The sequence below is a fragment of the Panthera leo genome, chromosome F3 (genome assembly GCF_018350215.1).
Source record: "Panthera leo isolate Ple1 chromosome F3, P.leo_Ple1_pat1.1, whole genome shotgun sequence".
Lineage (NCBI taxonomy): Eukaryota > Metazoa > Chordata > Mammalia > Carnivora > Felidae > Panthera > Panthera leo.
In genome coordinates, this window is record NC_056696.1 from 39,911,249 (window position 1) to 39,938,919 (window position 27,671).

General features: G+C 47.9%; 1 protein-coding gene across 3 annotated transcripts in view; it reads left to right on the forward strand.

Annotated features, from left to right (window-relative positions):
• The window catches only part of LOC122212462 (maestro heat-like repeat-containing protein family member 7), a 31,521-nt gene extending 4,682 nt beyond the window's left edge, over nt 1–26,839 (forward strand). Inside the window, exons 7-23 of one of the 3 annotated variants that reach the window (XM_042926443.1) lie at nt 580–666; nt 4,622–4,729; nt 5,215–5,353; nt 6,136–6,224; nt 7,743–7,892; nt 9,631–9,785; nt 13,120–13,264; nt 13,767–13,939; nt 14,451–14,588; nt 14,663–14,777; nt 18,732–18,872; nt 19,408–19,584; nt 19,931–20,089; nt 21,166–21,267; nt 24,683–24,785; nt 25,207–25,266; nt 26,637–26,839. In XM_042926443.1, coding sequence (XP_042782377.1) covers nt 580–666; nt 4,622–4,729; nt 5,215–5,353; nt 6,136–6,224; nt 7,743–7,892; nt 9,631–9,785; nt 13,120–13,264; nt 13,767–13,939; nt 14,451–14,588; nt 14,663–14,777; nt 18,732–18,872; nt 19,408–19,584; nt 19,931–20,089; nt 21,166–21,267; nt 24,683–24,785; nt 25,207–25,266; nt 26,637–26,785 — 2,190 coding nt within the window. In that variant the 3' untranslated portion in view covers nt 26,786–26,839. The remainder of the gene's footprint in view (nt 1–579; nt 667–4,621; nt 4,730–5,214; nt 5,354–6,135; nt 6,225–7,742; nt 7,893–9,630; nt 9,786–13,119; nt 13,265–13,766; nt 13,940–14,450; nt 14,589–14,662; nt 14,778–18,731; nt 18,873–19,407; nt 19,585–19,930; nt 20,090–21,165; nt 21,268–24,682; nt 24,786–25,206; nt 25,267–26,636) is intronic. The other 2 variants (XM_042926445.1, XM_042926444.1) reach the window with 2 other exon arrangements.
• Nucleotides 26,840–27,671: the final 832 nt, after the last annotated feature.

The window sequence follows — 27,671 nt, forward strand, 5'->3', positions numbered from 1 at the left end:
AGACCCCCTTCCCCTCCTCTCTGACCTTCGGGAGCTCATAGCTCCATGGCCCTCGTGCTGCTCGAAGTAACCCCTCTGCCTCATCATCACCTGTCTCCCCGAGGACTGGCCCATGCTGCCACACTACCTGTGTCCTCTCTCACTAAGTCTCCTATTTCTCTAGGAAGAGACAGTCTAATGATAAAACCCACAAATTTTATGGAATAACTTAACCGGCCAATGGACTGCCAAATCTTCTCAAGAGTTTTCAGTTTTAAAAATAGAACTTTCCTTAATCTACCAGAATGAATCTCTAAGGGTGAGAATATCATGGGGGCTATATTTGTTGGGGAGAACTGCCCGATGCCTACATTTTGCTACTTGGTTTGCAATTTGGGCTGGCCTTGGCCCAGCCTTCAGTGAGGTCAAGAAAGGTCAGCACTTGGGAAGATGGGAGTGTGGCAGCAGGGCTAGCCCAGCCCCCACTTTCCTTCCTCCTGAGGTGGGATCTGAGGGACAGGGGGGAGGGAGTGCCCCAGGGAGCCAAGCTAGCACAGCGGCTGTCGGTCCACCTACGCTCCATGCTTCCTCACTTGTCAGACGGTCCAGGCCTTAGATGACATGTTACAAGCTCTTGTAATGGAGGATATGGACCCCGACATGTCCCTGCTGCAGAACTTCCTGGAGGTAAGTGGCTGGAGAAATCGGGGAAACGGAAGCCCTATTTTAAGTCTGATCTTTGGGAGGAAAGATAAGGAGTATGGGGATAGTCTGGGGGTCTTTTCAGCACAGAGGCCATCAGTTCTCAAACCTCAGAGAGCAATCACAATGACTTGGAGACCACTTCCTGTCTCCTTCTCACTGTCTTTAGAGCTTTTCAAATATTCTTAGTTATGATACGTTGTCATCTCTCGGGGTTGAATTTGAATTGGGGAAGTAGCCCAGAGTCACATGAAACCTACTTTCACCAACAAGATGGTAATTAATGAGGATAATATAATTTTGGAGAAAACATTACGTGTGACTACAAATGCAGAGACAGGATCGCCTGGATATCTTTAAAAAACTTTTTGGTGGGTGCTTGGAGGGCTCAATCGGTTAAGTGTCTGACTTTGGCTTAGGTCATGATCTCACAGCTCATGAGTTCGAATCCCACGTCGGACTCTGTGCTGACAGCTCAGAGCCTGGATGGAGCCTGCTTCGGATTCTGTGTCTCCCTCTCTCTCTGCCCCTCCACCTGCTCGTGCTCACTCTGTCTCTCGCTCTGTCTCAAGAATAAATAAACATTATAAGAAATAATAAAAACAACTTTGATGAGGGCTGTGTCTAGAGAGGAAACATATCCATATTGGGATTAGTGACGTGATTTTTTTTGAAATGTATCCTTTCTGGTACGTTTGTTGAGATGTGTTTCTGTGCTTTGTGGGTACCTTCACTGTAAGCAAACTAGTAAATGCACTGTTATAATTTGAGTTTATGGGGAATGGAGATGCTGAACTTTGGTTCTCCATCGGGGTGGAGTCCTCAGGAAATCCATTACTGGGGTCCTCATTATCCAAAGATAAATGGTGCCCCCAAAGGCACCGCTTATAGTTTCCAAAATTTCATTTATTGATTTATCTTGATAAATGAAATTTAAATGAGAAAAATAGATATTATTATATGCAACAACATTTGGATTATATTTGCTACTTCGAGGTAATTCTGAAAACAAAAAAAATCAAGTGTGGCTACTTTAAGATTTTTTTTTTTTTTAACATTTTATTTATTTTTGAGACAGAGAGAGACAGAGCATGAACGGGGGAGGGTCAGAGAGAGGGAGACACAGAATCGGAAACAGGCTCCAGGCTCTGAGCCGGCAGCACAGAGCCCGACGCGGGGCTCGAACCCACAAACCATGAGATCATGACCTGAGCCAAAGTCGGCCGCCCAACCGACTGAGCCACCCAGGCGCCCCAAGTGTGGCTATTTTAGACATAATTTTTCCTACAAAATTATATGATTGCATAACACTTCACCTATTTCATGTTTGACTTTGCACAGCAGGATCAGAAAGAGTTTTAATTTTGAAAAAAAAAAAAACAACATTTAAGGCCTATTTAGTTTTCCAAAGGGCTCCTCTCTCTTTTTGTCTTTGTTTTATTTTTCATATTTTTGTTAAGGTATAATTTACATATAGTATAATGCACCCTTCCTAGTGCATATAGTTCTACGGGTTTTGACAAACGCAGTCATGTAACCACAACGATAATCAAGCTACCGAGTAGACCTACCAACGCCAAAAATCCCCCCATGACTCAGTAGTCAACCCCTCTGCCCACCCTGGCAATAGATGATCTGTTTTCTGTCCCTATTGTTTTGCCTTTTCCAAAATGCCATATAAACAGAATCATATAGCCTCTTATGTCTGTTTTCTTTCATATAGCACAGTGTATCTGAGACTCACCCATGTTGTTATATATATATATCACTAATCCATTCCTTTCTATTTTGTCATTGTCCCGATGGATCACAGCTGTGTACCCCTTCTCTAGTTGAGGAACATTTGGCTTGTTTCCAGTTGGGGGTGATTATGAATAAAGCCGCAATAAATATGTGCATTCAGGCTTTTGTACATACATAGATTTTTTTTTTTTTTACTGTTCATATTTTAGAAGATTTTAATACATTTTTATTTTATTTTATTTTATTTTATTTTATTTTATTTTATTTTATTTACATCCAAATTAGTTCACATATAGTGCAATGGTGATTTCAGGCGTAGATTCCTTAATGCCCCTTACCCATTTAACCCCTCTGTTTACCTCCCACAACCCTTCCAGTAAACCTCTGTTTGTTCTCCATATTTAAGAGTCTCTTATGTTTTGTCCCCCTCCCTGTTTTTATATTATTTTTGCTTTCCTTACGTTCATCTGTTCTGTGTCTTAAAGTCCTCATATGAGTGAAGTCATATGATATTTGTCTTTCTCTAATTTTGCTTAGCATAATACCCTCCAGTTCCATCCATGTAGTTGCAAATGGGTACATACATAGATTCTTCATTTCACTTGGGCAGATACCTAGGAGCGGGATTGCCGAATTGTATGTGCATATTTTACTGTTATAGGGAACTTCCAGAGTTCTTGCCAGAGTAGCTGTATAATTTTGTGATCCCAGCCACAATGTACCAGAACTGTAGCCAGCCTGCATCCCTGCCAGCACGTGGTATTGTTAGTGTGTTTTATTAAAGATGGTCATTCTTATGGGTGCGTAGTGGTATCTCCTTGTGGTTTAACTCACATTTCCTAATGACTAATGATGTCGAGCACCTTGCGTGGGTTTATTTTTTCTCTGTATATCTGCTTTGGTCAAGTGTCTATTCATATCTTTTGCCCATTTTTAAGAGTTGGGGTATTATTGGGGCACCTGGGTGGCTCAGTTGGCTAAGCATCTGACTTGTGGCTTTGACTCAGGTCAGGTCATGATCTCACAGTTCATGGGTTTGAGCCCTGTGTCAGGCTTTGAGCTGACAGAGCAGAGCCTGCTTGGGATCTCTCTCTCCTTCTTTCTCTGCCCCTTCCCAGCTTGCTATCTCTCTCTCTCAAAAATAAATAAACATTACAAAATAAAAATTTGGTTTATTATCTTATTTTTGAGTTTTGAGAGTTCTTTATTCTGGATATAAGGCTTTTGTCAGATATGTGAATTGCAGATGTTTTCTCCCATTCTGTGGCTTGTCTTTTATTCTCTTAACAGGGTCTTTCGAAAAGTAGGTATGCATTTTGATGAAGCCCAAATATTAAGTTTTCCTCTTATGGTTATACTTTTATTGTCTTACCTAAGAATTGTTTGCTTAACCTAAGATCTCAAATATTTTCTCCTATTTTCCCCTAGAAGTTTATAGTTGTAGGTTTTAGATTTATGCCTGTGATCAATTCTGAATTAATATTTGGATTGGGTGTCAGATACGTATGGGTGGTGGTTCATTCGTTTTTATTTTTATTTGTTTTTTGCCTCTGAATGTTCACGATAGGATTTAATGTTCTGGCAGAAAGGCCACCTTGAAGGGCATCTGTCCAGCTTCTATGCAAGCAGGACACACTTTTCCAAAGGTTTGTGCCGAACAGGACACAGGTCTCTCCCACCTGATGGTGTCTCAACCTGTCTCATAGGGTTGTTGGGAGGATAAAGTGAATTATTATACACAGACAACTTATATGTTTGGTCACCAGGAGTATTACTACTAGTAATAGAAGTTAATGCTTCCAAATCTCATCTCTCGGAGACTATTTCCACCTTGGCCTGGGCTTAGCGGGGAAGAGTTTGTGCATTTATGATGTGAACAGAACCCCTGCTCTCCACGGCATCTCGTCCCTCCCAGCTCTTCTGCTTTGCAATTCCTCCTCCAAATGCATCACTGTCTTTAACTGTTTCTATAGGAAGAGTCTCAGAAGGTAATAGGTGAAGGGCCAAAGACACCCTTGCTTTGCCAAGTTCATGGAGCTGTCACCTGCTGCGACTCCCTCCTGTTTGTCTTTTTGGTTATATGCGCTGCCAGAGCGAGCAGCTGTTTGTCTTTTCGGCAGTTAGAGATGTAGACTCAAAACAAGGAGGGATGTTTCCCATCGAAGGCGTTGTTGGTGTCTCTATGCTGCCTTTCCAGATCATCTTGCCTTGGCTAACACTGTCAGAGAAAGTGCATCAACAGATCCGGGCCTTGGGCACCATTTCCCGGATGCTGAGATTTATTTGCAATTTCCCTAGACTGTCGGTGAGTGCCTGGGGTGGCAGGAAAGGCTGACCCGATGGGCCTTGCCTCTCTGCGGTGCCTGATTGAGCCTGAGGCTCTGCAAGGGTTAACCAGAGCACCTTATTTATTTATTTGTTTATTTAGCCTTCGTGCCTTTTCTGCTTCCATGGGATATTGCCCTCAGACTAGTTAACTAACTGGCCAGACACATCTCAGTCTTGGTGGGGCAACTTGTCCTAGAGAGCTGGGATGGGTCCACAGCTTTGCATCGGCTAACGTATTTCAGGTGCCTGGCCGTCCCATTTCCCTAGGTGTCAGTTTGGAAGGTTCCCCACGCCAGGACAGAACATGGCACTGGCGGGGGGGGGGGGGGGGGGGTGAGAGGCCACACACAAGCAAATAATTTAGTGATGTGGGAAGAAAGGGAAGGTTGGAGGTGGATGATGGTCATGGTGGGGAGGAGCTCCTTTGGGGACAGTGAGGAGGTAATGGTTTCCTCTTCCCAGCAGCACATGATGGAGTTCTCGATGACTGGGAAGATGATGGGCATTTTAGGTCTCTCCTGCATGAACGCCAACCATGAGATCAGCGTAGAGGCATCGGAGGCGTTGCATTACTTTTTCAAAATCCTTGTGCTTCATAGAAGTAAGTGATATGAGCCTGGACCATCATGTGGCTGCAGTTGGGGGACCCGCTGAGTAGCAGGAGCATACAAGCACCAGTCACTGAGTGCCTGCCTTGTGACAGGCACACCAAAGGGCAGTTCTCTCGTGCGGGGGTGCTGGAATAAATCTGCTTTACCTAAACGAACTCCAAACCCATTGCTGATGAAATGCCCTGTTATAAAAGATTCTAGGAAATCCCTGGCAAAAAGGGAGACCTAGATTTGCAGCCGCTTATGAGATCAGCTTGCATCTCCAAAACTTCCCGCTGTCCTGTCGCTACTGCTTGGGTGTAGGACTGAGAAAATGAGCATTGTTTCTCAGGGAACAAACTTGGGAATCTTTGGTCTAGACCTTCTCTGTCCCAGAAAAACCAAAGATACAGACAGCCACACACACTTACAGAGGTGCTAGAGGAATTTGCAAATGTGCCCTAGAGGGAGTTTCAGAAACCTTAGCTTTTTATGATTCAGTAGGATGTACTTCCTGTTTTGCTAGCTGTGGGGGTGGGGAGTGGGAACAGTTCTCACTGTGGCATGGGTACGGGGACAGCAGGGGTCAGGGGACCAGACCACCTTGCCAACTACAATCTCCCTCCACCCATCAACCTGGCACTAGGGAACTCTCCCCATTCTGCTGGGCAAACATTACTCCACCTGTTGAACCTTGTTGATCTTCTCTGAGGTTTGGAGGGGAAGTGAGGGAGGGTGTGTTCCTTTCTCCCAGTGAAGGCCCTGCCCCTTAATTGTTGTTTTTGGATCGGAGGTATGAAACAGAAGACAGAGATCATCCTGAAGGATTTGCAGAAGAATTTCCGCGGAGGATGGTTTGCCAACATACAGAATCTCGCAATGGTAACCCTCGCTCTCCATGGGTGTATGGGATGCCCAGATGGGGAGCGTTCACAGGGGAGAAAGATGGCCGAGTAGAGATTACAGAGAGCCTGGCTGGGGTCACAGAGGAGCACTCCCCCACACAGGGAACTGCCCCCAAATCAAGGTCTCATGGACAGCATGCTGGAGGGGTAAGGCCCATTCCCCTAGCTGCACTGGAGTTGATTGGAGTTTGAGGTTATTGAGAGAGTTTTAAAATAGGGGCATAGCCGACCCTATCCTCCACTCACTGATTGTGTTCATGTACCTTTATTTGTGGACTAGCTTTAACCCTATTCAATCAGCAAGGGTGTATTGCTTGTCCTAACAATGGTGTCCTCAAGCTTAATCTACTTCAGACATGCCAGCCAGAAATCCAAGAGTCGTCCTTCCCTCTTTTCCTCACTTTCCACATCCAATTTAATCCCATGTCTGTCCACCCTCACCCTGAGTGGCTCTTGAATCCATCCACTCTGCTCTGGCCCCACCACAGCGATTCCACCATCAATCTCTTGCCTGGGTTATTGCAACAGCCTCCTGTCGATTGCCTTGCTTCCAACCATGCTTCTTGTCACACCATTTTCTGTACTGTCATCAGAGAATTAGTTCTAAAATGCACATATCATCATATTAGTCCTCTTTGGACTTTGCACTGACTCTCCATTATTCTTATCCTAAAGGCCAGACTTCATATAGCCAATGAGGTCCTGCACGATCTGGCTCCTGTCTGACTCCCTTGCCTCATCTTGTCTTGATTCCCCTTTCCCACCTGGCCCAGGTCCCTTGCAGGACACAGTGACCACACAAAACTCCTCCCTAGGCCTTTGCAGAGTCTGTTCCCTGCCTGGAGCTCTTTCCCCCACTTTCACCAAGTATGGATTTCGGAGATATTTCCTCCAGGAAGCCTTGTCTAATCTTGCAAGTCTAGCTTTGTCCACACTGTGTCCCTCACTGGCATTTCTCACATGGCACCACGACTGCCTATTTCCCTGCCCTGCCCTGACAGTAAGTTCCTTGAGGGCAAAGTCAGACAGTGCCTTGTGTGTGGGCTTCCCCAGCTCCCAGCGTAGAACCAGGTACAGAGTTGAGACTCTCTTTCTTGTGTGAGTGCATGAGCTTCACTGAGGTGTGTACATTTAGAGACAGGAGGCACATCTGTTTTAGACCCTGGCAGTCACTGCTCGCTTTGGAATGCTGCAAATTCACTAAACATCAGAACTTATTTCCAAATGGAATCACCTAATTATGTTCCAAATTCAAAATAGAAATGCCTTATTGCATTTTTCTCAGTATCATGTTGTGTGGACCATTGTTGTTACCTGAGGACTTAAGAGCTAATGACACTCGGGAGCCTGGCCTCACACCATGGAACAGCCAGATAGTAGCCAGGGGCTGCCTCCACTGGACCCTGGTTGACTGGTCTCTTTGGAGTCCAGAGGCTTCGGGCACTCCCAGAGTGGGATGCTGACATTGCAGAGACAACTGTTGTTCTCTCTTCAGTTCTTCAGGAAATACCTGACCCCCGAAGAGCGAGCAGATGTGATAATGGTGCCAATGGAGGCCCTGACCAATGCCAGCAGGCATGATGTCTGTGCAGCTTCCAAGATGTTAAAGATGATCCTGAAGCACCCTATGCCAGAGATTGGGAAGGTACCAGCTCTGAGGGACTTAATGGTTCAAGGTCAACTTAAGGATTCTTCCACTCTGTTTTGGATCTTGTTCTGTTTGATTTGCTACTGGTTGGGGTTCAAGGAATTGCAATCCTTTAGCCCAGAGGAGAAAAAGTTAAAGGAGGAGTTGTTTGCAATTGTGTGGAAGGCCATTCCATTGGAAAAGGTGACCTCCCAGTCTCCACTTCTACCAGAAAGGGAAGAATAAAGTTGTAGCAGGAGGCTACTTGTGGGGGCGTAGGACCAGAAGAGAACTCAGTTATCTCTTCTGCTTCCAGACAGTATGTTAGGTCTGTGGGCCCCTTCATCTTCATTCAGGTGGGAGAATACAAAGTGAAGACAGAGGTCTGTTTATCGATCGATCGATCGATCGATCTCATATATCTATGTTATATGTATATGAATTTATGAGACACTGACCTGAATCAGAAATGGAATACAGAGACTCTTTTGTCAGAGGTGGGATTGTTTCTTAGTAAAATTAAGACAGCATAGTTTATCTTTGTCTTTTTGTTATGCCATTTTTAAAGGTCTCATGGATTGATAGATTCACTCTCATTTTAATGGCCTAACCCACTCCTCTATGATGCTAATGACACCTCCATGATAGGTCCAATTAGCAACCTGAGTCTTACCCTTGCCACTCTCTCTGGCCTGAACACTCATCCGAATGCCTCAGAGTAGACTAGGAATATGCTCTTCGAGCTGAATGCCACCCCAGAGGTCAGCCACTGCAACCTCCCACTCAATGCCTGTAACCCCTTCCAGAACACCCCTGAGCAGCCAGCCTCTGCTGAAAGCACTTTTGGGAAGCTCACTACCTTAAACCATAGCTCATTCTAATTTGTGGATCTTTCATTATAAGAAAGTTCCACTTTGTGGATTGAAATCTGCATCCCCATAGTTTCCAGACTCTGGACCTAGTTTACTTTTTGGAGTTATGCGGAAATCAATTAATATTCACACTTTACTAAAACCAGGTGCCATGTGTGGTCCTAGCCTCATCCACATGTTATTTTGTTGAATTCTTACAACAGGTCTGCGAGGAAGCAATGGTTTTCTTTTTAGAAATGGGGAAAAGGCTCAAGAAGTCTATGAGCCTTAGTAGCTGAAGTTTCTTGAGCACTTATTATGTGACAGACCTGTTCCAGCCAATGTAGATGTATTAGCTCAGAACCATGGAGGTGGGTAAAGTTGTTCTCATTTTCTATATGAGGAAATAATGCATCGAGAGGATGAAAACTTGCCCAAGGTCACACAACTGGTAGGTAAGGAAGTGAGGCTCAAATTCAGGCAGTGTGACTCCAGGGCCCATGCTGTTCACCACTAGGCACACTGTTGAGTCCATGTAGCCAATAAATGGTGAGACCTGAGCCCTCCCCTTCCCGCTACAATAGGCCTTATGTCTCCCGTCCTCCCTTCTCCGAGTTGCTCATCCCAGACACTTGCTTCATTCTTCATGATATGCTTTCCAGACATGACTTGAGTCACCCTTCCCTGATGCTCTCCATTTTGCCCCTCTTAACATATGGGGACAGGACAGCCCCCAGCCACACAGGTGTGGCCTAACCAGAATGGGACAGTGACTGCTGGGGACAGGTTTAGATCTGTGTGCATCCACAGACTTTACGTGGGCGCTAGGTTACATGCCTCCCAATGAGCTGGCATTGAGTGTCCAGAAAGAACCTTGCTCCTCCTTGGCCCCCCTCCAACTTCAGGTGCCAGAAATCATCCAGTACATTTACCACAATATGAACAGAATTACTGAAACCACAGCCCAAGAGACCATAAAGAAGATCCTCTACCTGCTGGCTCAGACCTACACGGAAGAGGTTATCCTGACACTACTCAACATGGAAGACGGGTCACAGAGGTAGGTGACCCTATCAATTCCCCGGACAAGCCCCCAACACTCTTTTAATTTGCTTATTCTTAAAATGTACCCAGTTTTCAATACAAGTCAGTTCCTTATATATTTTATTTGGGAGCAGGGTGATTGTAAAAGTCATATGGACTTCTTGCAGCATATTTGAAAGCCTGTAAAATTTTTTGAAAAAGAAAAAAAAAATAAATCTTTTATCACCTAAGTATAATTTATAATTGGTCTACCTTTTAAACATGGTTTATAGAGGGCGCCTGGGTGGTTCAGTTGGTTAAGTGTCTGACTTTGGCTCAGGTCATGATCTCACGGTTCGTGAGTTCGAGTCCCTCCTCAGGTGAGCTCAGGCTCTGCTTTAGGTGAACATGAGGCCCTCTTCCGGTGAGCCTCACTTCTCTCTCTCTCTCTCTCTCTCTGCCCCTTGTGGGACTCTCTTTCTCTCTCCCTCTCTCTCTCTCTCCCTGCCCTCTCTCAATAAAAAAATTTTAAAAATGGTTTTTAAAAACGGATTATCAAGCCCATATTGTACATGCCAATTTGCATATTTTTCATTTAACATCTTAATCATAGAATTTTCCTAAGTTAAAACCTTTTTGTAAACATAATTTTAGTGGATAATATTATATGGTATGAATCTACTACACTATAATTTCCTTTATAATTTTTTTAAAAAGTTTATTTATTTTGAGAGAGAGACAGAGAGCACAAGCGGGGGCGGGGGGGAGCAGAGAGAGAGGGAGAGAGAGAATCCCAAGCAGGCTCCGCACTGTCAGCATGAAGCCCAATGTGGGGCTTGAACTTATGAACTGTGAGATCATGACCTGAACTGAAGCCAAGAGTTGGGTGCTTAACTGACTGAGCCACCCAAGTGCCCTATAATTTCCTTTTCTAAACTTAAACAGTTTTGTAAAATATCAACTCTATGTAGACTATGAAAAGTTAGGTATGTAAAGAATCCTAAGACCCACTGAAATCCTAAAACATTGGAACAAAAACAGAGGAGACAAACAGAAAACAGATCATTAAACGGTAGATTTAAATCCAACCATACCTATCGATCTATCTATCTATCTATCTATATACAATGGAATATTCTTTTGCCATAAAAAATGAGAAAATCCCGTCATTTGTGACAGCAGAGTGGACTCTGAGGGCATTATGCTAAGTGAAATAAGTCAGACAAAGAAAGACAAATAGTGTATGGACTCACTTATATGTGGACTCTTAAACAACAACAACAAACTCATAGAAAAAAAGATCACATTGATGGTTGTCAGAGGCGGTGGGGTGAGGGTGGGATTGGAGAAAGGTGGCCAAAAGGTATACACTTCCAGTGACAAGATAAAAAAATACTAGGGATCTAACAATATACATGATGACTGTAGCTAATACTGCCATATAATGTATGTGAAAGTCATTAAAAGAGTAAATCCTGAGTTCTCATCACAAGGGGAAACTTTTTTCTTTTCTTTCTCTTTTTACTTTATCTATATGAGGTGCTGGATGCTAACCACACTTATTGCAGTAATCATTTCACAATATGTGTAGGTCAAACCATTATGTTATACACCTGAAATTTACACTGTGTCTTTATCAACTGCTAATTTCAGCATCTGGGTGATCTCAGGATTGGCCTCTGCTGATTTTTTGTTTGCCTTGAGAATTGATTACATTATCCTGCTTCTTTGTGTGTCAAGTAAATTTGGATTGTAGTCTGGACATTTTTAATATGATGTTGTGAGGCTCTTAGTCTTGTTAAATTTTCCTGGAGAACGTTGATTCTTTTTTAAGCAGTCAGTCTGGTGTATGGTTTAGACGGCAAGTTCTGTCTCACCTTCTGTTGGACGTAGTTTCAGTGTCTGTTATATTTTTAAAGTCTTTGCTATACTGCTTTGGGTCTGTCTTACGCATGTGCTTCTCAGGGGTTGTTGGGTCTGTCCCATACGTGCAGCTCTGGAGTGATCCCAGGACTTACAGGAATTTCTCTCTCTCTCTCTCTTCTCTTGGAGACTTCTCCTATTTTCTGGCTTTCAGAAATGTATTTTCCGGCTTTCAGAAATGCATTTTCCAGGTCCTCTGTCTAGAAAGTTGGGCTTTCTCTTAGAATTTTACCGCTTGTGCTACTACAACTGCATGGGGGCACCTGAGTGGCTCAGTCGGTTAAGCATCCAACTTTGGCTCAGGTCATGATGTCGTGGTTCATGAGTTCAAGCCCCACATCAGGCTCTGTGCTGACAGCCCAGAGCCTGGAGCCTGCTTTGGATTCTGTGTCTCCCTCTCTCTCTTTGCCCCTACTCTGCTTGCACTCTGTCTCTCTCTCTCAAAAATAAACATTTAAAAAAATACAACTGCACAACTGGGTCCACATTTAAGGCAGTAAAATTAGAAAAGAGAGAGAGCAAATATGGATCCCCTGCCATACACACATACTCTTTAGGTCATTAGTCCCTTTTGTTGCTGTGGCCACCTCCATTTCCACTACACAGCTCTGCATCTGGAACCATCCCCAGGACAGGGACAAAGAAAGAAAGATTCCACCCATCCTCTCATAGAGTCACAACTCCTAGGTTCCCATTTTACCAGATCTTCTGCAGAATGACAGGGTTTTACTCAGAGATTTTGTTTTCATGTGCCTGCTGCAAAGTTTAACACTGCGGCCAGCTTCCGGTCAAAGTTGGGAGATAAAAGAGAAAGAAGAAAATCTGGGACACTCATCCAGTAAGGGTTCCTTTTCAAATTGTGGCTTTCATCACCCAGTCCCTTTGCTATGAATCATTTTCAAAATCTTCAAGTAGTTGCTTTCGTACTTGACCAGCACTTTTAGCGTTAATCAGAGGAAGAGATCAAATGCAATGTGCTTGCTCTGTCTTGGCCAGCGCAGCCCTGAAAGGACATAATTTCTTTGCAAAGAAATTAAGGAAATTGAGAGACTCTTAATCTTGGGGAAATTAAGATTGCCTGTTAACGTCTAATGAGTACTGAGTAGGAAACAAAAGCTTGGACAAGGCAATAGAGAGGACACCACAGGGGGCTCTTCTGACTGATCTGCAACATCGAAGTGTGGCCTGAGATGCTTTCTCATTTTAGGCTCCTAGGCCAAGGGAACATCTTCAGATTTACCTATGTGTGAGACGATAGAGAACAGGGAGGTGTGGAGGTGAAGAAGAAGGAAAATTAGGAGTGAAAGGAGAAAAAGAAAATGAAGACAGAGGAAAGGAAGAAGAAGGGAGAAAGAGGGGGGCTGGAAACACTGGGCAAAGGAGTCTAGAGTCCCTTCCAGGGGGAATCTGTGGAGAGTGACCACATTGGTGGGGTTCTGCCTCTACAGAGGGGTTTGCAAGCCCTGGGAAATCCTGGCATCGTTCCCCAAAGGCTATGAAGTCATCATGGAATTTCTGCTGCAGAAGCTGACTCCATACCAGAAATCGAAGGGCCAGGAGCCCAGCCACAGTACAGAGATCTCTCCATTGATTGTATGGAGGGACCCTCGGAGGGGGCTGGGGGCTGGGTGGGGGACATCCCAGTGCCCTGTCCCAGGCTGTCCTGAGCTCTTGGAGCCTCTCCCTTTTACATATCCGTGTTTGGTTGAACATTTTAATGGCAGAGTCTTGGGGGTGCTTGGAGGGAGGGTTTTCTAGTTGCCTCTGCCTTGTAGGGAGACAGAAAAACTAGCTTCTCGTTCTCCCCCGGTGAGCTTAGGTAAGACACACACCCCAACCCCTCCTTAACTCTCAAGGATGATAAGAGAATGAAACAGCCACCACGATGATGAGAGCACTTTAAAGTAGTAACATTCTGGAAATTTCCCCTTATTTTCTTGGATCACACTAATTTAGTCTTGACCTGCCCTGGCAGTATGGGCTTTTCGGGGCCAGCCCTTCATGGTGATAGGTTATGGGCAGGGATTTCATGATGACAGGACGCAAGAGTTGGAATATAAAATGATAATGCCCCTGCTCTCCTCCCCACCCGCAGGCCACCAGGGCCATCCAGGAACTCCTTCTGGAACCGAGTCGGCGGACGGAGGTGCAGACCTTCTTCCCCTCCCTGTGTATGGCCCTGTTGTTCCAGATCTCCTTTCTCGTGGTTGAAGGGGACACTGACTTTCAGGATCAGCAGCATGCAACCGAACGGATGGACCCTGTCAGGTATCCTTGGCCTCTGGGCCAGAGTTCTAGCCACTGTGCCCCAGGGCCCATCTGCTCAGCTCCCATGTGTGTCCAGGTATCTCCCTGCCACTTGCCGGGCCTGGTCCCAGGCTGCTGGTTCTGGACACCCTTCTTGCACCTTCTGGGCAGGGCACTGCGTGTGCTCCCCACACATCATTTCCACAAGTCTTACTGGACTTTTTAGAGAGGACTCTCTCCCTCTGACTCACTGGCCTGACACAGAGATTCTGTTCCAAAGTAAAATCAGTATAATGGATAAGAAGTGCACCTGCGCTCCACTCTCTACCCTTCTGGCTTCCTGCAGCACCACGGGAACCCCGCATCTCTCTCGGCCTCGGTTCTCATTTGTAAAATGTTAGCCTGGGTCTGTCTCTACAGGCTGCCCCACCTCTATCAGTTCACTGTTCTAAGGGAGGCTCCCGTAGACGGGAGAGGAGCCCAGATGGTGGGGGATGGCTTCCTGTCTGCTTTCTGCCCCGCCCCCACCCAGTTCCTCCGTGGAGGCCCTGAAGACACTGATGCAAAGTACCGGGTATGGGGACTATGTGTCTTACATTCAGAAACTTGGAGGCTGGGAGCTGCTCACCAGTCCTGAAAGACACTACGAGGGTGTCACTCTACTGGCCAGGTAGGTCTGTGCCATCCTGTTGGCTCTCTCTTGGGGCCCGGGCCCGATCCTGAGCGTTCCGCTCTCCTCGGCAGGGCCATGGTCATCAAGAACTGTTGGCACAACCGCCCCCTCTTCAGCTTCCTCATCAGGATTCTCCAAGAACGAGACCACAAAAATCGCTTAACGGCCTTCATGTTCTTGACTGAAGTGAGCAGTTCTTGGTGGGAGGTGGGCAGGTGAGGGTTAGTTCCTCTGGAAAGCAGAGGTGTCCCAGGGGACACCTCCAGGGATGGCCAGTGGAGGAGGAGGAGGCCTAATTTCCTGTGGCTCCCCGCCTCACAGAAGGGTTGAGGGACATTGTTAACGACGGTGAGGTTACCTTGAGTCACAGGCTTTGAGTGTATGTGGTGTGATTCCTCCTTGAATCTTAAGGCAACTCAACTCTGTCCCAACTTCATGGGAAAACATAGCTCTTTCCTTCAGCCACCTCAGCTCTCATCAGTCTTCTCAAATTTTGTGGGGTGCCAGGGTGGCTCAATCCGTTAAGCATCTGACTCTTGGTTTCAGTTCAGGTCTTGATCTCACAGTTTGTGGGCTTGAGCCCCACGTCGGGCTCTATGCTGACAGTGTGGAGCCTGCTTGGGATTATTGCTCTCTCTGCCCCCATCCCTCAAAAATAAATAAAGGGGCGCCTGGGTGGCTCAGTCGGTTAAGCATCTGACTTCGACTCAGGTCATGATCTCATGGTTTGTGAGTTCGAGCCCTGCGTCGGGCTCTGTGCTGACAGCTCGGAGCCTGGAGCCTGCTTCAGATTCTGTGTCTCCCTCTCACTCTGCCCCTCCCCTGCTTGAGCTCTGCCTCTTTGTGTCTCTCAAAATAATAAATAAACATTTAAAAATGAAAAAAAAATACATAAACATTAAGAAAAAAGCCTAATTTTTGCTAAGCACCGCTGATTGAGTCAGTATGTTCCAGCCATTTGACAGAAAAAAGGTGTAGAAAATTTAGAAAATATGAAAACTAAGTCAAAAAATTATAAAGCCCTTACTAATCACAATACCCAGGGGAAAGCACTTTCAGGTTTTGGCCTGAATGGAGGGGGGCATGTGTGTGTGTTCCCATGTGTGTGTTTCTTTATCAGGGTTGACATCATTTCCTATCAATATTCTGTATCCTGCTCTCTTCAAGCATCTTCAAACAAATTTTATTTTATTTTTGAGAGAGAGAGAATGTGCATGCATGTGAGCAGGGGAGGGGCAGAGAGAGAGGGAGAGAGAGAATCCTGACTCAGGGCTCCATCTCACCGACTCCAAGGTCATGACCTGAGCCAAGATCAAGACCCGGACGCTTAACCGACTGAGCCACCCAGGCATTCCTCAAACCAGAATTTAATGGTGATGTAATATTTCATCACAAAGCTGTTCTATAATTTATTGGACATTTTGTTTCTAATTTTATACTATTATAAGTATCACTGTAATGGACATCTCTGTGCAAAAGACTCTGCCCATACTCTAGATTATTTCTTTAAATATTGAATGTAAGTACAAGTGTTGGCTCAGAAAATACGAATGTCTTCTATGATTTTGGCATGAGTGCCAAATTACTTTCCAGTAAAGTTGGGCCAAATCACACTTCCGCCAGCAGTGTTTGGGGAAGGTTTTGGGATTTCTGGCTCACAATATTTTTAAATAGGCTCCTTTTAAAATTCAAGCCACCTGACTTTTTTTTTTTTTACAGGAGCAGGATTACATTTCAACATAACTGAAGATACCACAGTGCTAATACTGGAATATAAGCAGATGTTCTCCTAGTGTGTCATAATGTGTCCTTACTTAGGTTGGGGGACATTGTCCTGCTGGAAGGTGCCCACTGCCATGAGCTGATATGTGCACAGTGGCAGGAGTGCTGATATATGCATTCAAGGATGTATGTCATGTTGGCAGAACTCTTGCTAGGGATGTGGGGATGTGGGAATGTGCATGCAAGGTGCAGAACTCTGCACGGAAGAGAGTGACTTAGCTCAGTGGGTGTCCAACATTAGTGGACCTCATGTCACTAGAGAAGCTGTTTAAATGCAGATTCCTGAGCCGCATCCCCAGAGACCTGGGTTCAGTGGCTCTGGAGTAAGGCCTGGAAGTCTTAGTTTTCTGTAAACACTCCCGGGGTTGATGCAGTACAGGTGGTCCTTGGCCCCAGCTTTGAGGAACAGTACGAGGTGCAAGCCTGGGTGGGACACCGGAAGGTGGACGGCACTCTCTGCAGAGCAGTCGTTCTGACCTCCGGCTGCATGTTAGAATCCTCTGGAGAGCTTTAAAAAGGCTAATGCCAAACCACAACTCCACTCCCTCGTCTTACTCCCTGCCTTGATATTCTGTTTGAATTGCTCCGGGATGAAGTCCAGGCATTGGTTTATTTTAGAAGTTCCCGAATTTAAAGCTCTATTCTAGAAATACAGTATTGAGAACCACTCTAGAAGTTCCCCCAAATATATAACACCCAACTAAACAAGCGGACACGTGAATGGCAGTTATTCACCTGCCACCCTTACTGGAATTTCGGGCTGAGAAGAGGGGAGGGAGGCGTCAGTAAGCTGGGGAGAAGGCTCCCAACTGCCCCTGAGTAAGGAGCTAGGTGAAACTCACTCTTGGACATTTAAACAGAGACCCAGTTTTAAAGTGGGGACCCGGGGCACTTGGTGGCTCTCAGTCGGTTAAGAATCCGACTCTTGGTTTTGGCTCAGGTCATGATCTCACGGTTTCGTGAGTTCGAGCCCTGCATCAGGCTCTATGCTGACAGCAGGGAGCCTGCTTGGGATTCTGTCTCCCTGGATCTCTGCCCCTCCCCCACTCCCGCTGTGCCTCTCTCAAAATAAATAAATAAACTAAAAAAAAAAAAAAAAAAAGGTGGAGAGCCAACAGGATTTGATGTACCGGCTAAAAAAGCTGATCAAACTCTATAAACAAGAGACCACAGCTGTGAAAGCTTTCTAATATTTCACAGCCTTTTGCAACGCCCTTGTTTGTTTTGTTACCCTCGGCCATTTCCCTGGGAGGATCGTTAAGTAGAAACATCGAAAACAGACAGGGCTGTGTACTTGTCTTCAGGGTACTTAGGGAACAGGGGAGACCTCAGTTATTTTGATTTTCATTGTAAGTGTGTGAAAAAGGTGTTATTATCTCTATTTTGTAGAGGATGAAACTGAAACTCAGAGAATTTAAGAAACTTGCTCAGGTAGTAGGTAAATTAGGTGGGTCTGCCTGGCAGCCGGCCAAAGACTGCGCTGTCCATGACAACTTTTTTTGCCAGTAGGATCACACTGTGAACATAGATAGATACACATACATTTGTGCATGTGTGCATACACACAAAAGCAAGTTCCTCTCATTTAAATGTATCTGATTAGCTTTTGTCTTTTAAAATTCTATTTCAAATAACGTATAGACCCATATAATTTTACATAAATATACAAAGGAAGTCATGCATGCTATTTTTTTATTGTAGCCTTTTTGTTCTTTCCCAATTTTTAAATCTTTATTCATTATTGAGAGACAGAGGGACACAGAGCATGAGCAGGGCAGGGGCAGAGAGAGAGATACACAGAATCCGAAGCAGGCTCCAGGTTCTAAGCTCTCAGCACAGAGCCTGACGCAGGGCTTGAACTCACAAACCACGAGATCATGATCTGAGCCAAGGGCGGATGCTTAACCGACTGAGCCACCGAGGTGCCCCTGTTCTTTCCCATCTTGCCTCCTCCCTTCTGCTATATCAGTTTCACATGCTGCCTCTTCGTTTCCTGAGTATTTCATATGCAAGCAACCAAATATGTATCCTTCCATATTTTTCTCCGTGCTCAAATAATTACACACACATGCACGCGCGCGCGCGCACACACACACACACACACGGGTACACTTCTTACTTTATCCCCAACAGCTCCCCTCATCAAAGATGCCTAAGGGAAAACCTGCAGAATGGGTGAATGCCTTCTCACATGGAGTGCGACGTTACCTTTCAACTAAGCTTTGGCTTCTTTACCTGTCTTTCCAAATCCTTAAGAACATTTCTTTATGAATAATAGGAACCCAGATTCAAAAAAATCACTGGAGAGTTTTGTTCTCCTTGCCCACCATTCCAGTCTTTCTTGGTCTCCTTTTGCAGCTGCTTCGGTGCCCAGATGTGGTAGCCACCGTGGATGAAGTCACTGTGCGCATCCTGGCAAACTGGTTCCAGTGTGAGGAGCCGGCCATAGTAAAGCTATTGCTGCGGGTGGTGGAGACCTTCGCAAAGCACGGGAACATGGTGAGATGAGGCAGAGGCCAAGGGCATGCTCTCAAGAGATGGCACCCAGGGAAGCAATAGAGAGGTCCAGAGGTCCGGTGTGTCATTACATAGAGGGTGGACCAAACTCTCAGGATCAGACAGAGAGAACCTTCGTGAAGCCAGGCCACTGAATACAGGGGTCAAGGACCTGAGCCATTCGTGCTTTCTCTCTCCCAGGAAAGGAAAGAGAAGGGTTTTCCATGGGTCATTTCTGGGTAGAGACCAAGCCAATTCCAAGATCCCAGACCATCCTGGTGTCCTGGAGATGTCATCACCAGGGATGATAAAGGCCATGGAGATGGGTGCTTATGGGCCTAGTGGGAAGAAGGGTCTCCTCTGCCTTCTCCCCTTTTTCCATGAGGACAAAGGACTGCCGCCCCTTTACCGGCCCGGTCCCAGTCCCAGAGCGCGTCAGCACTGGCTCTTGTGGGTCAGCCTGAGTGGAAATGCGAGTCCCTTGATGTAGCAGGAATTGTTCTGACTCCTCGTTTCCTGAGCAGCTCTCCCTCGGCAGGTGCGACAGTTCCGCATCCTGGAGCCCTACGTGCTGGGCTGCTGCTACTCGCTGGACGATGACATTGTGATGGAGACTTTCACGGTGCTCAAGTGTCTCGTCGAGCACCTCACCTGGAAGCATTCCTCCTCATTCCTTACTCAGCTCACCTTCATGCTGGGGCCCCTCTTTGAGGAGGTGAAGCCCTTTGGGGGGCCATTTCCCGTCTCTGGGCATCCAAGGGAGTTGGGCAGAATTATCTTGAAAGGCCCTTCTGGCCTTTCTGTGAGGCCATTCTGCAATGGTCTGATTGTGTACATCCTCTTGGGTAATGGCTGTAAAAGGGGTGAACGGCAGCGAGAGCAGATGGCAGTGACAGGGGAAGATCGGGATGCTGCACAGTCAAAGCAGATCCCTGGGGAGACAGGAGGGTGCATAGGGGCATGTGGTGGGAGGGGCGAGCTCGGGGGCCACCTGTCCCTCCTGGGTGAACAGAGGTGGTGGGTGAACAGAGGTGGGTGAACGTGTGTGTCTTCTCACCCAGGAGTCAGAGCATCTGCGCTTGATGGCCTTTGAGATCTACGGGGCTCTCTTGGCTAAGGTCAAGAGGACAGTGCTTGTCTTCCCCTTGAAGCACCAGGTCCTCAACTTGATAGTCCTCCTTGTGCTCCACCTGGAGGATGCGAATGTCAACGTGGCTCAGGTGAGAGGGCCAGGCCACGGAGCCTGGTCTTCCATCCCCCGTTGTCACAGGAGGTAAATGCTAACCGGTGTTAGATGCTAAGGAAGGGGCTGTAGCAAGATTGGAAGGTGCTGCTGAAGGAGTTGCTTTGTCTCTGACCTTGGAGAGTTGCAGTGAGAGGCCCGATGTGACCAGATGCTTGTGCCGGGGTTTTCTCCAGCTCCTGGCTCTCTCCAGCTGGCCCGCAGCACACAGTGGGATGTGAAGTGGGTGTAAAGACTCCAGGGAGGAAAATCCTACCGTCAGGCACAGGGCCTCCCCCTGGTTCTCTGCCCTTGGCGTCAGCGGCCTTCCCTCCACGCTGTTCCCCGCACCCTCCTTCGCGCTGAACTGAGAGGGGCCTCCCTGAGCAGAGAGGCTCCCGTGAGGTAGCATGGTGGGCGGGACAGAGCGAGCCCAGAACTGGCCCGTGTTCTGGGGGGCCAGGGCTGTGGGCTGCCGCTGGGGAAGGCTGCAAAGTGGCCGATGCGGTTGGTAACAGGACGCTGAGTTTCCAGATGGGGCTACTTTGCCAGGGCGAGGCCCCTGATGGGCACATGTGACGAAGCTGCTGGAACCAGCGATGACGTTGGGATGTTACCTTTGTGGGGTGGAGCCCCTCCCAGGGAACCCAGTTCTGACAGCACCCACCCTGAGTCAGAGGAGTGACCACGCCAGTGGAGGGATCAACACTTGGGGAGATCTGTTTCAGAGAGACTATTTTGGGGGGGGTGGGAAGCCGTGTGGTGGGTGCATGAGGCTAGGAGGTGGACAGGTTCATTGTGCCAGCTCTCGGGGCAGCACCATAGCAACTGGGAGAATCATTGCAACCACATGTTTTGACCTGCTCGTTAGTGGGAAACCGGTGTAAGCAAAGCCAAACTTTCTAGAAGACCCGGCCTTCCTCCTCACCCCTGGGTCCCTCTGGGTTCACTGGAGACTTCCATCCCTCCAGGGCTGGGCTCACTGCTTGTTTGTCTCCCCTCTTCGTGTCCCTCCGTGTCCCCTCCCAGCCCCACCCCCGTAACTCCTCACGCGGCGCCTTCCTGTCCCTCCAGCTCTGCCGGCCTGCCCTCTGCCACACGGCCACCATACTGGGCTGGTCGAGACTCAAAGCGATATTTGCCGAGAAAGACGTGTGGACTATCCTCAGAGCCCTGGTAAGGCGGCAGCTTACTCACCGTTCTGCGGCTGCGGGGTGGTCAGCAAGTCTGCGCTGTTCCCTGAGGCGTCTGGGATTTGCAGCAGCTGTAGTTCAATAACGAGATGGCCACGGAGCATCTAGTTGAGCCCAGCACCTAAACCTGGTTCCCGCCCTCCCGTTGCTCCTTATCGAAGTTGGGGAGCGAGGCACACCACTGGACGATTTCAGTGGTGAGGGCTAAAAGAGAGGAAGGTACTTCATAGTACAAAGGAGGGGTGCCCAGCCCAGTCTGGGAGTTGAAGGCTTCCTGGAGGAGGTGTCATCTGGGAAGAGGGGGAAATGGAAAGCAGGATCTCACTTAGGCAAAGAGAAGCAATCAGTCGTGCAGGCCAAAGTGCTGCCATACACAGGGATGTGGAGCAAAGCACTCACTCTGTTCCGGGGAGTTTGCATATGTCACCTTATATAATTTGATCCTGGGAAATAAGGGTAGAGGAGCCTGGTCTGCGGGGCGGCTATCAGGGACTTGGAATAATGAGAGCAGGGGCAGAAAACTCAAAGGCCTACAAGGCTGTGCAGGGAACATTAATGAGGGAAGCCGACTGGGTGGGCCTGGAGGAGAATCGAAGGTCCTGGGGTCCAGCAAAGGCAGTGCCTTGTAGAATGGTCAGACACCGCACAGCCTTGTTCTAGTACGTCCTCAGTAACGCCTCCCTTGCTATCCTAAAACGAAGTTCATAGGTGATACCGTCTACCTATATGGATTTCCAAAATCGATATAATGCCCTAACTCCAATGGAGAAAGTAATTTTAAATGAAATAATGTGTACGTATGTAACACAATGTAACATAAATGATGCGACTACATGACATGATAGGATATAACATAACATGAGGTCGAGCAATGGAATGGAACATAAATAGTATATGCTCCCCCGGAAGACACGATGAAGAGTTGGCTCCTTGTCCCTCTGTGTGGAACCTCTGTGACTTGACCTATTACAAATGCAGAATGGCACCGGACTGTTGTGCTGGGGACTCAAATGCCATAAGAAGTGCTGTCGTTGGTGACATGACTTTCAAAGAGAGGGACAATGTTTGGTGAAGATCTACATGCAATGAAGTATAGTCTTTCTTTGCTTCATATTGTAGGTGCATCCCTAGGAAATCCAGTGTGTATCTGAACTGTGAAAAAATATTGCGTTTATATAAAAGACAGGGTTGGGTTTTAGGCACAGATAATTAGAAACAGATCTTTGAGACAAATATGCAGTGGGGAATTGGAAATTAGTGTACCCCCTTTCATCATTTTGACAACCAAAAACATCCCCCCCCCCAAGTTCTGAATTCCCCTGGGGACAGTACAGTCCCCATTTGAGAGGGTTGAGAACCAACTAATTGATTCTATGACATAGAGTGAGTTTAGTGTTGCTAGATTTTCCACTTTCTTAAGACAAGCAGGAAATCCTGACTTTAGGTGATATTTACTACATTTTATTGGCAAATAATTTACGATATTTAAAACATTGTGTGGAGCAAAAGACAGAAAAAATCTGCAAGCTGGATTTAGCTCATGAACTGGCAGTGTGCGGGCTTGGTATGGGAAGCAGGAAGCAGGCGTCGGGGCTGTACCGTGTAGTGGGGGTTTGGGCACAATAAGGAACAGGATTTGATGCTGTAGGCAATGGGGAGCCACCGAACTGCTCTAAGCAAGGGGATAACATGGTTAGATAGCTGCGTGTTTTAGACAGATCACCTGGTTGCAGATTGGAGGATAAGTTCACAAGGGACAGGATTGGGGTCCGTAGTTGAGAGGGTCCAGGGGGAGAAGATGAGGTCATGAAGACAAAGACATGGAGTGAGTGGCCGGTGCTGGAGAGCTATCTGATGGGGAGTGTGTGAAGGTAAAGGTCACCTCTTGGGTTTCTGACTCGAGCAGATGCTGGTGTCATGGACTGAGGTCAGGAATACAGAGGGAAGAGCAGGTGTGGAGGCGAAGATGAGAGTGGCTTGATTTGGCACGGGTTGAGTTTGCAGAGCTTGTGAGATCTATCCCCCTGGAAGTAGATGCGCTCACTGAACCACGGAGGCTTGGAGAACAGAGCTGTGCTAAAGATACAGATTTGTGGACACTGAGCACACGGCTGAACTGTAGATGGGAGCTGCAACCACGAGCCTGGCTGCACCCATCTAGGGAAATGGCATAGAGGGAGACGCACATGGTTCAATATTGGGATCCCAGGAAGCATCAATTCCAAGGATCCCATGCAGGAGACTAGGAAAAGAAACCAGGCTAGGAGAGGTGGGTGGCGGTCACTTAGGAAGGAGATAGTTTCAGGAAGCAGTGAGTGGTTAACAGTGCAGTGACAATAGCACAAGTCCAGGGAGATAAAGACTGGATGTGCCTGTTGGATTGGGACCATGGAAGCCAGACCTGGATCAGTGGGAGGGTAGATGGAGACCAGCACACAAAGAACCCAAGGGTTTCTCAGGGTAACTTCGAACCTGGGGAAGATGAGAAGTGGGTGGGGCTCCGCCCACACCACCTTGGACCAGAACAGGCCCTCTTCTGCTGGGTCGGAATATTAGGTTTCCAGTTAGGATTTTTATTTGAAGAAAAGTTTCTTTTGTTTTTGTTTTTGTTTTTTTACCAAAAAAGTCCGACACACCATGGATAGAGCCTCCCATTTAAGAACTGGGGCTCCAGTGCAAAGGGGGAGGAGAAGAGTCGCTAGGAAGGACACACAGGGGATGGGGTTACCGTTCGTGGTCTTTGCAAAAGACAGGACACGTCCATCCCCCAGAACCTTCAAGGGAGAGAGTCTGGATGCACGCAGAAGTAGGTGCATGCCTAGGCAGGGGAAGGTCTTAAAACACTTAATTATATGTGGCCCTGCTAGGCTGTGTTTAAACAGAAAGGTTTCTGTTACATGATTGTTTCTGTTGCAGCTTAACGTGGATGACGGTGAGATTGCAGATTTTAAGCCAAGCCGTAAATAAACAATATTGCAACAACTGAGTTCAATCCTCTATGGTTGGGAGTAGGAGAAAAAAAAAAAATGCGGGAGCAAAAGACTGGGGTAAATCTATTCAGGTTTCACGCCTCCCACAGGGAAAGCGATCCCCATATCAATCCAGGAAGGCTTCATAGAGGAAACAAGACTTCAGGAGCTGGGGTGGGAGGGGACGGAGATGTAGAATTTTTTTTAAATATAATTTATTTATGTTTTGAAAGTAATCTCTATACCCAACGGGAGGCTCAAACTCATGACCCCAAGATCAAGAGTTGCACGCTCTGAACCATCCAGGCACCCCTAGAATGCTGTGATGGGCTTTGGCACTGAGATGTCTCCAGATTGTCGGGGCGGGGGAGGGGCAGGCAGAAGACCTGGCCATGAGTTCTTTTCTTAACGCAGTTCCTGTTCTTACAGCTGAAGCAGGAGGGAAACAGAGCCCTCTGGTTTCTGAAGCAGTGCTTGGCTCTCTTCAAGAGCCCGCAGGCCCCCATTCGCCAGACAGCCGTACGATTTGCAGGTACCACTTTCCGTGTCCTTGTCGTAGTTCCTTCAAACAGCCTGAGGACCTTTCCCAGTGGAACAGGCCAGGTCCTGGCAGGCCAGGCCAGACCAGCAAAGCTCCCAAGGGGCGGGACGTCAGGGTGTGGGTGCTGCTCTGTTACAAAACTCAGAGACTGGTGAGGACTGCTTCATGTCACCCCAAGGGAAGGCGTCTTTAGTGCAGAGGGATACCCTCCCCCTGCCCCAGCTCCATTCGCTGATGACAGAAGAAGGGGAAGTAATTTCTACTTGCGGAAAAAGTCCAGGCAAGGCCAGTTAGGGGGAGGGAAATATAGACCAAAGGAAGTGTGTGTTTTGGGAAGGGACAAAAGAGCAGGTGCAGCCAGGGTCCTGTGGGTCTTTGTGGGGCCCCTGAGGTGCTGTGTGTGCCCCTGTAGGCCAGATCATCCAAACCCTGGATGCGGAAGAGGCCAATGAAATTGCGGAAGTATATACAGGTGAGTAGCAATCCGCTTGCTATTTCTTGAATCTTTTAAGGGCAGTGGTGTTGGTGGGGAAGTCTCAGAAATGAGGGAGAATGGGCAGATAGTTCATGAAAAGTATCACTGGGAAGAATGAAGAGGTAGGCTCATCTTTAAAAAATTTTTTTAGATGCTTATTCATTTTTGAGAGAGAGAAAGAGACAGAGCCTGAGAGGGGGAGGGGCAGAGAGAGAGGGAGACACAGAATCCAAAGCAGGCTCCAGGCTCTGAGCTGTCAGCACAGAGCCCAATGTGGGGCTCGAACTCACGAACCCACAAACCATGAGATCATGACCTGAGCTGAAGCCAGACGCTTAACCAACTGAAACCACCCAGGCGCCCCCGAGGTAGGTTCATCTTAAAGGCGTTTAGCTTTGGGGCATTGGCCAGAGTCGTCCTCCTTTTCATGTCCACTCACTGACCCGCACCTGCATTGAACTCCAGGCCATTCATCAGCCAGGACAGTTCCTTGAACTCTTTCATTTCTTCTTCTTCTTCTTCTTCTTCTTCTTTTTCTTCTTCTTCTTCTTCTTCTTCTTCTTCTTCTTCTTCTTCTTCATGTTTATTTTGAGAGAGAGAGACAGGCAAGCAGGGGGGAAGGGCAGAGAGAGGGGGAGAGAGAGAATCCCACGCAGGCTCCACGCTGTCAGTGCAGAACCTAACTCGGGGCCCAATCATGACCTGAACTGAAATCAAGAGCTGGACGCTTGACCGACTGAGCCACCCAGGCGCCCCAGTTCCTTCAACTCTTGATAAAAAGGGCCATCATTGGATGATGATGATTTTCTCACTTAGGGATGTAGGGGTTTCCAGCCCCTCCCTTGTGGAGCCCCCAGGACTGCTCCAGTTATGGTCCACGTATTCTCCACCCATGCCTCTGAGACACGACCCCTCCCCCCCACCCCACCCCACCCCATGCTCTTCTCTTTTCCTCTGCCTTGTTTCTCTCAAGTCCCATATCTCATCCACCGCTGGGTTCCCTGGTACTGCCCGAAGTCCTTTGAAGTCAGAGGACTTCACTCGGAGGTACTCTCTGGAAAAGAGGACAGCACAGCTGGGCAGGAGGGGGTGGCGGAGGGGGCCAAATAGGTCGGTTGTGGATGCAGGACAAGCAGTGGTCGGCTCCCTGAGCCCGGGGCGGGCATGGCATCCTGCTTGTGACTGAGCAGTGTGGACTCCCTCCCAGCGGGAATTCTTCTCGGATTTTAAAACCTGCCAGTTCCCACCCCCCTGTGCTGCCCCTGTCTGCACAGCCGTCCTGGTGAGCCCACCGGCCGGGCCCAGACCTTGTGTCCAGCCCCACGGCATTACTTTTTCCAAGCACCTTAGCGGTCTCCGTGTTACAGCCCTAAAGTACTTGCGGGAAGACCCCGACTCCATGGTCAGCTGCCTCGCCGCTCAGACCCTCTACATCCTGGAAGCCAAGGAGAAGCTGCTGGTCAACCCCCCTACCTCTTGCTTCTGCAGCAGGAGGCCACGAAAGACCTACTCCTGAGCCTGCGTCCTTGGGTCCTGGCCAGGGCGATCGAGACTGTGACAACGGTGACAGTGGGGCCAGGCTCCTGAGCCCTGTCCTAGAAGTGGGTATGTGTCCCTGCAGGACCTCTGTAATAAAAGGAAGACGCATGAATTTCTGTGGAGTGTTTCCTGGCCTTTCCAGTTGGTTCTCTGGGGGCAGAGCCCTTCATTGTGAGCCGTCTCCTCTGCCTGAACACCTGGTGCAGGCTGGCCTCTCCCAGCCCCGCCCCTCCTGCCCCTCTCCCACATAGCCCGGCGATCGGAGGCCGGAGCATGGGACGTTCCTGTGACATCAGCCTGAACTACAAAGTGGGAGGAAAGTGATACTGGGACACGTGAGGTATTCTAGGCTCTGGTTGCACCGGGCAGGGTTCCCGGCGGCAGGCCACAGGGTCCACTCTGGCAGGTTTAAGCAGGGCAGTGATTTATTAAAGGGCATTAGTCAGCTCATAAAATATCCCCGGAGATCAGAGAGTTTGGAGACTACCCATCAGGAACAGGGCGGCTCTATAAAAACACCAGTGGGGCTGCCCCCTTGCGCAGCCCAAACCACAGCCCAGGTGACAACACTCAGGACCGGCTCTCAGAAGCTCCGCCACCATTTGTGCAAAGAGCCGGATGTTTCCTCCTCCTGCTCCCAGGGCTGAACTGGGTGAGCGCGATCTCCCGGGGCTCCTGTTAGAATCCGTCTTAACCCAGCGCCGTCTCACGGTCCCTGGAGTTTATCTTTAGGTTTACACAGGGTCATTGGATGCTCCCCTGCCACCTCCAACCCCCCATTGCCCACTCCCACCTCTGAGCCAGGCGTCACCCGTTGTGCCTGACCTTCAGTCAGCCGGGTCCCAAAGCTCTGGGCACAAGGA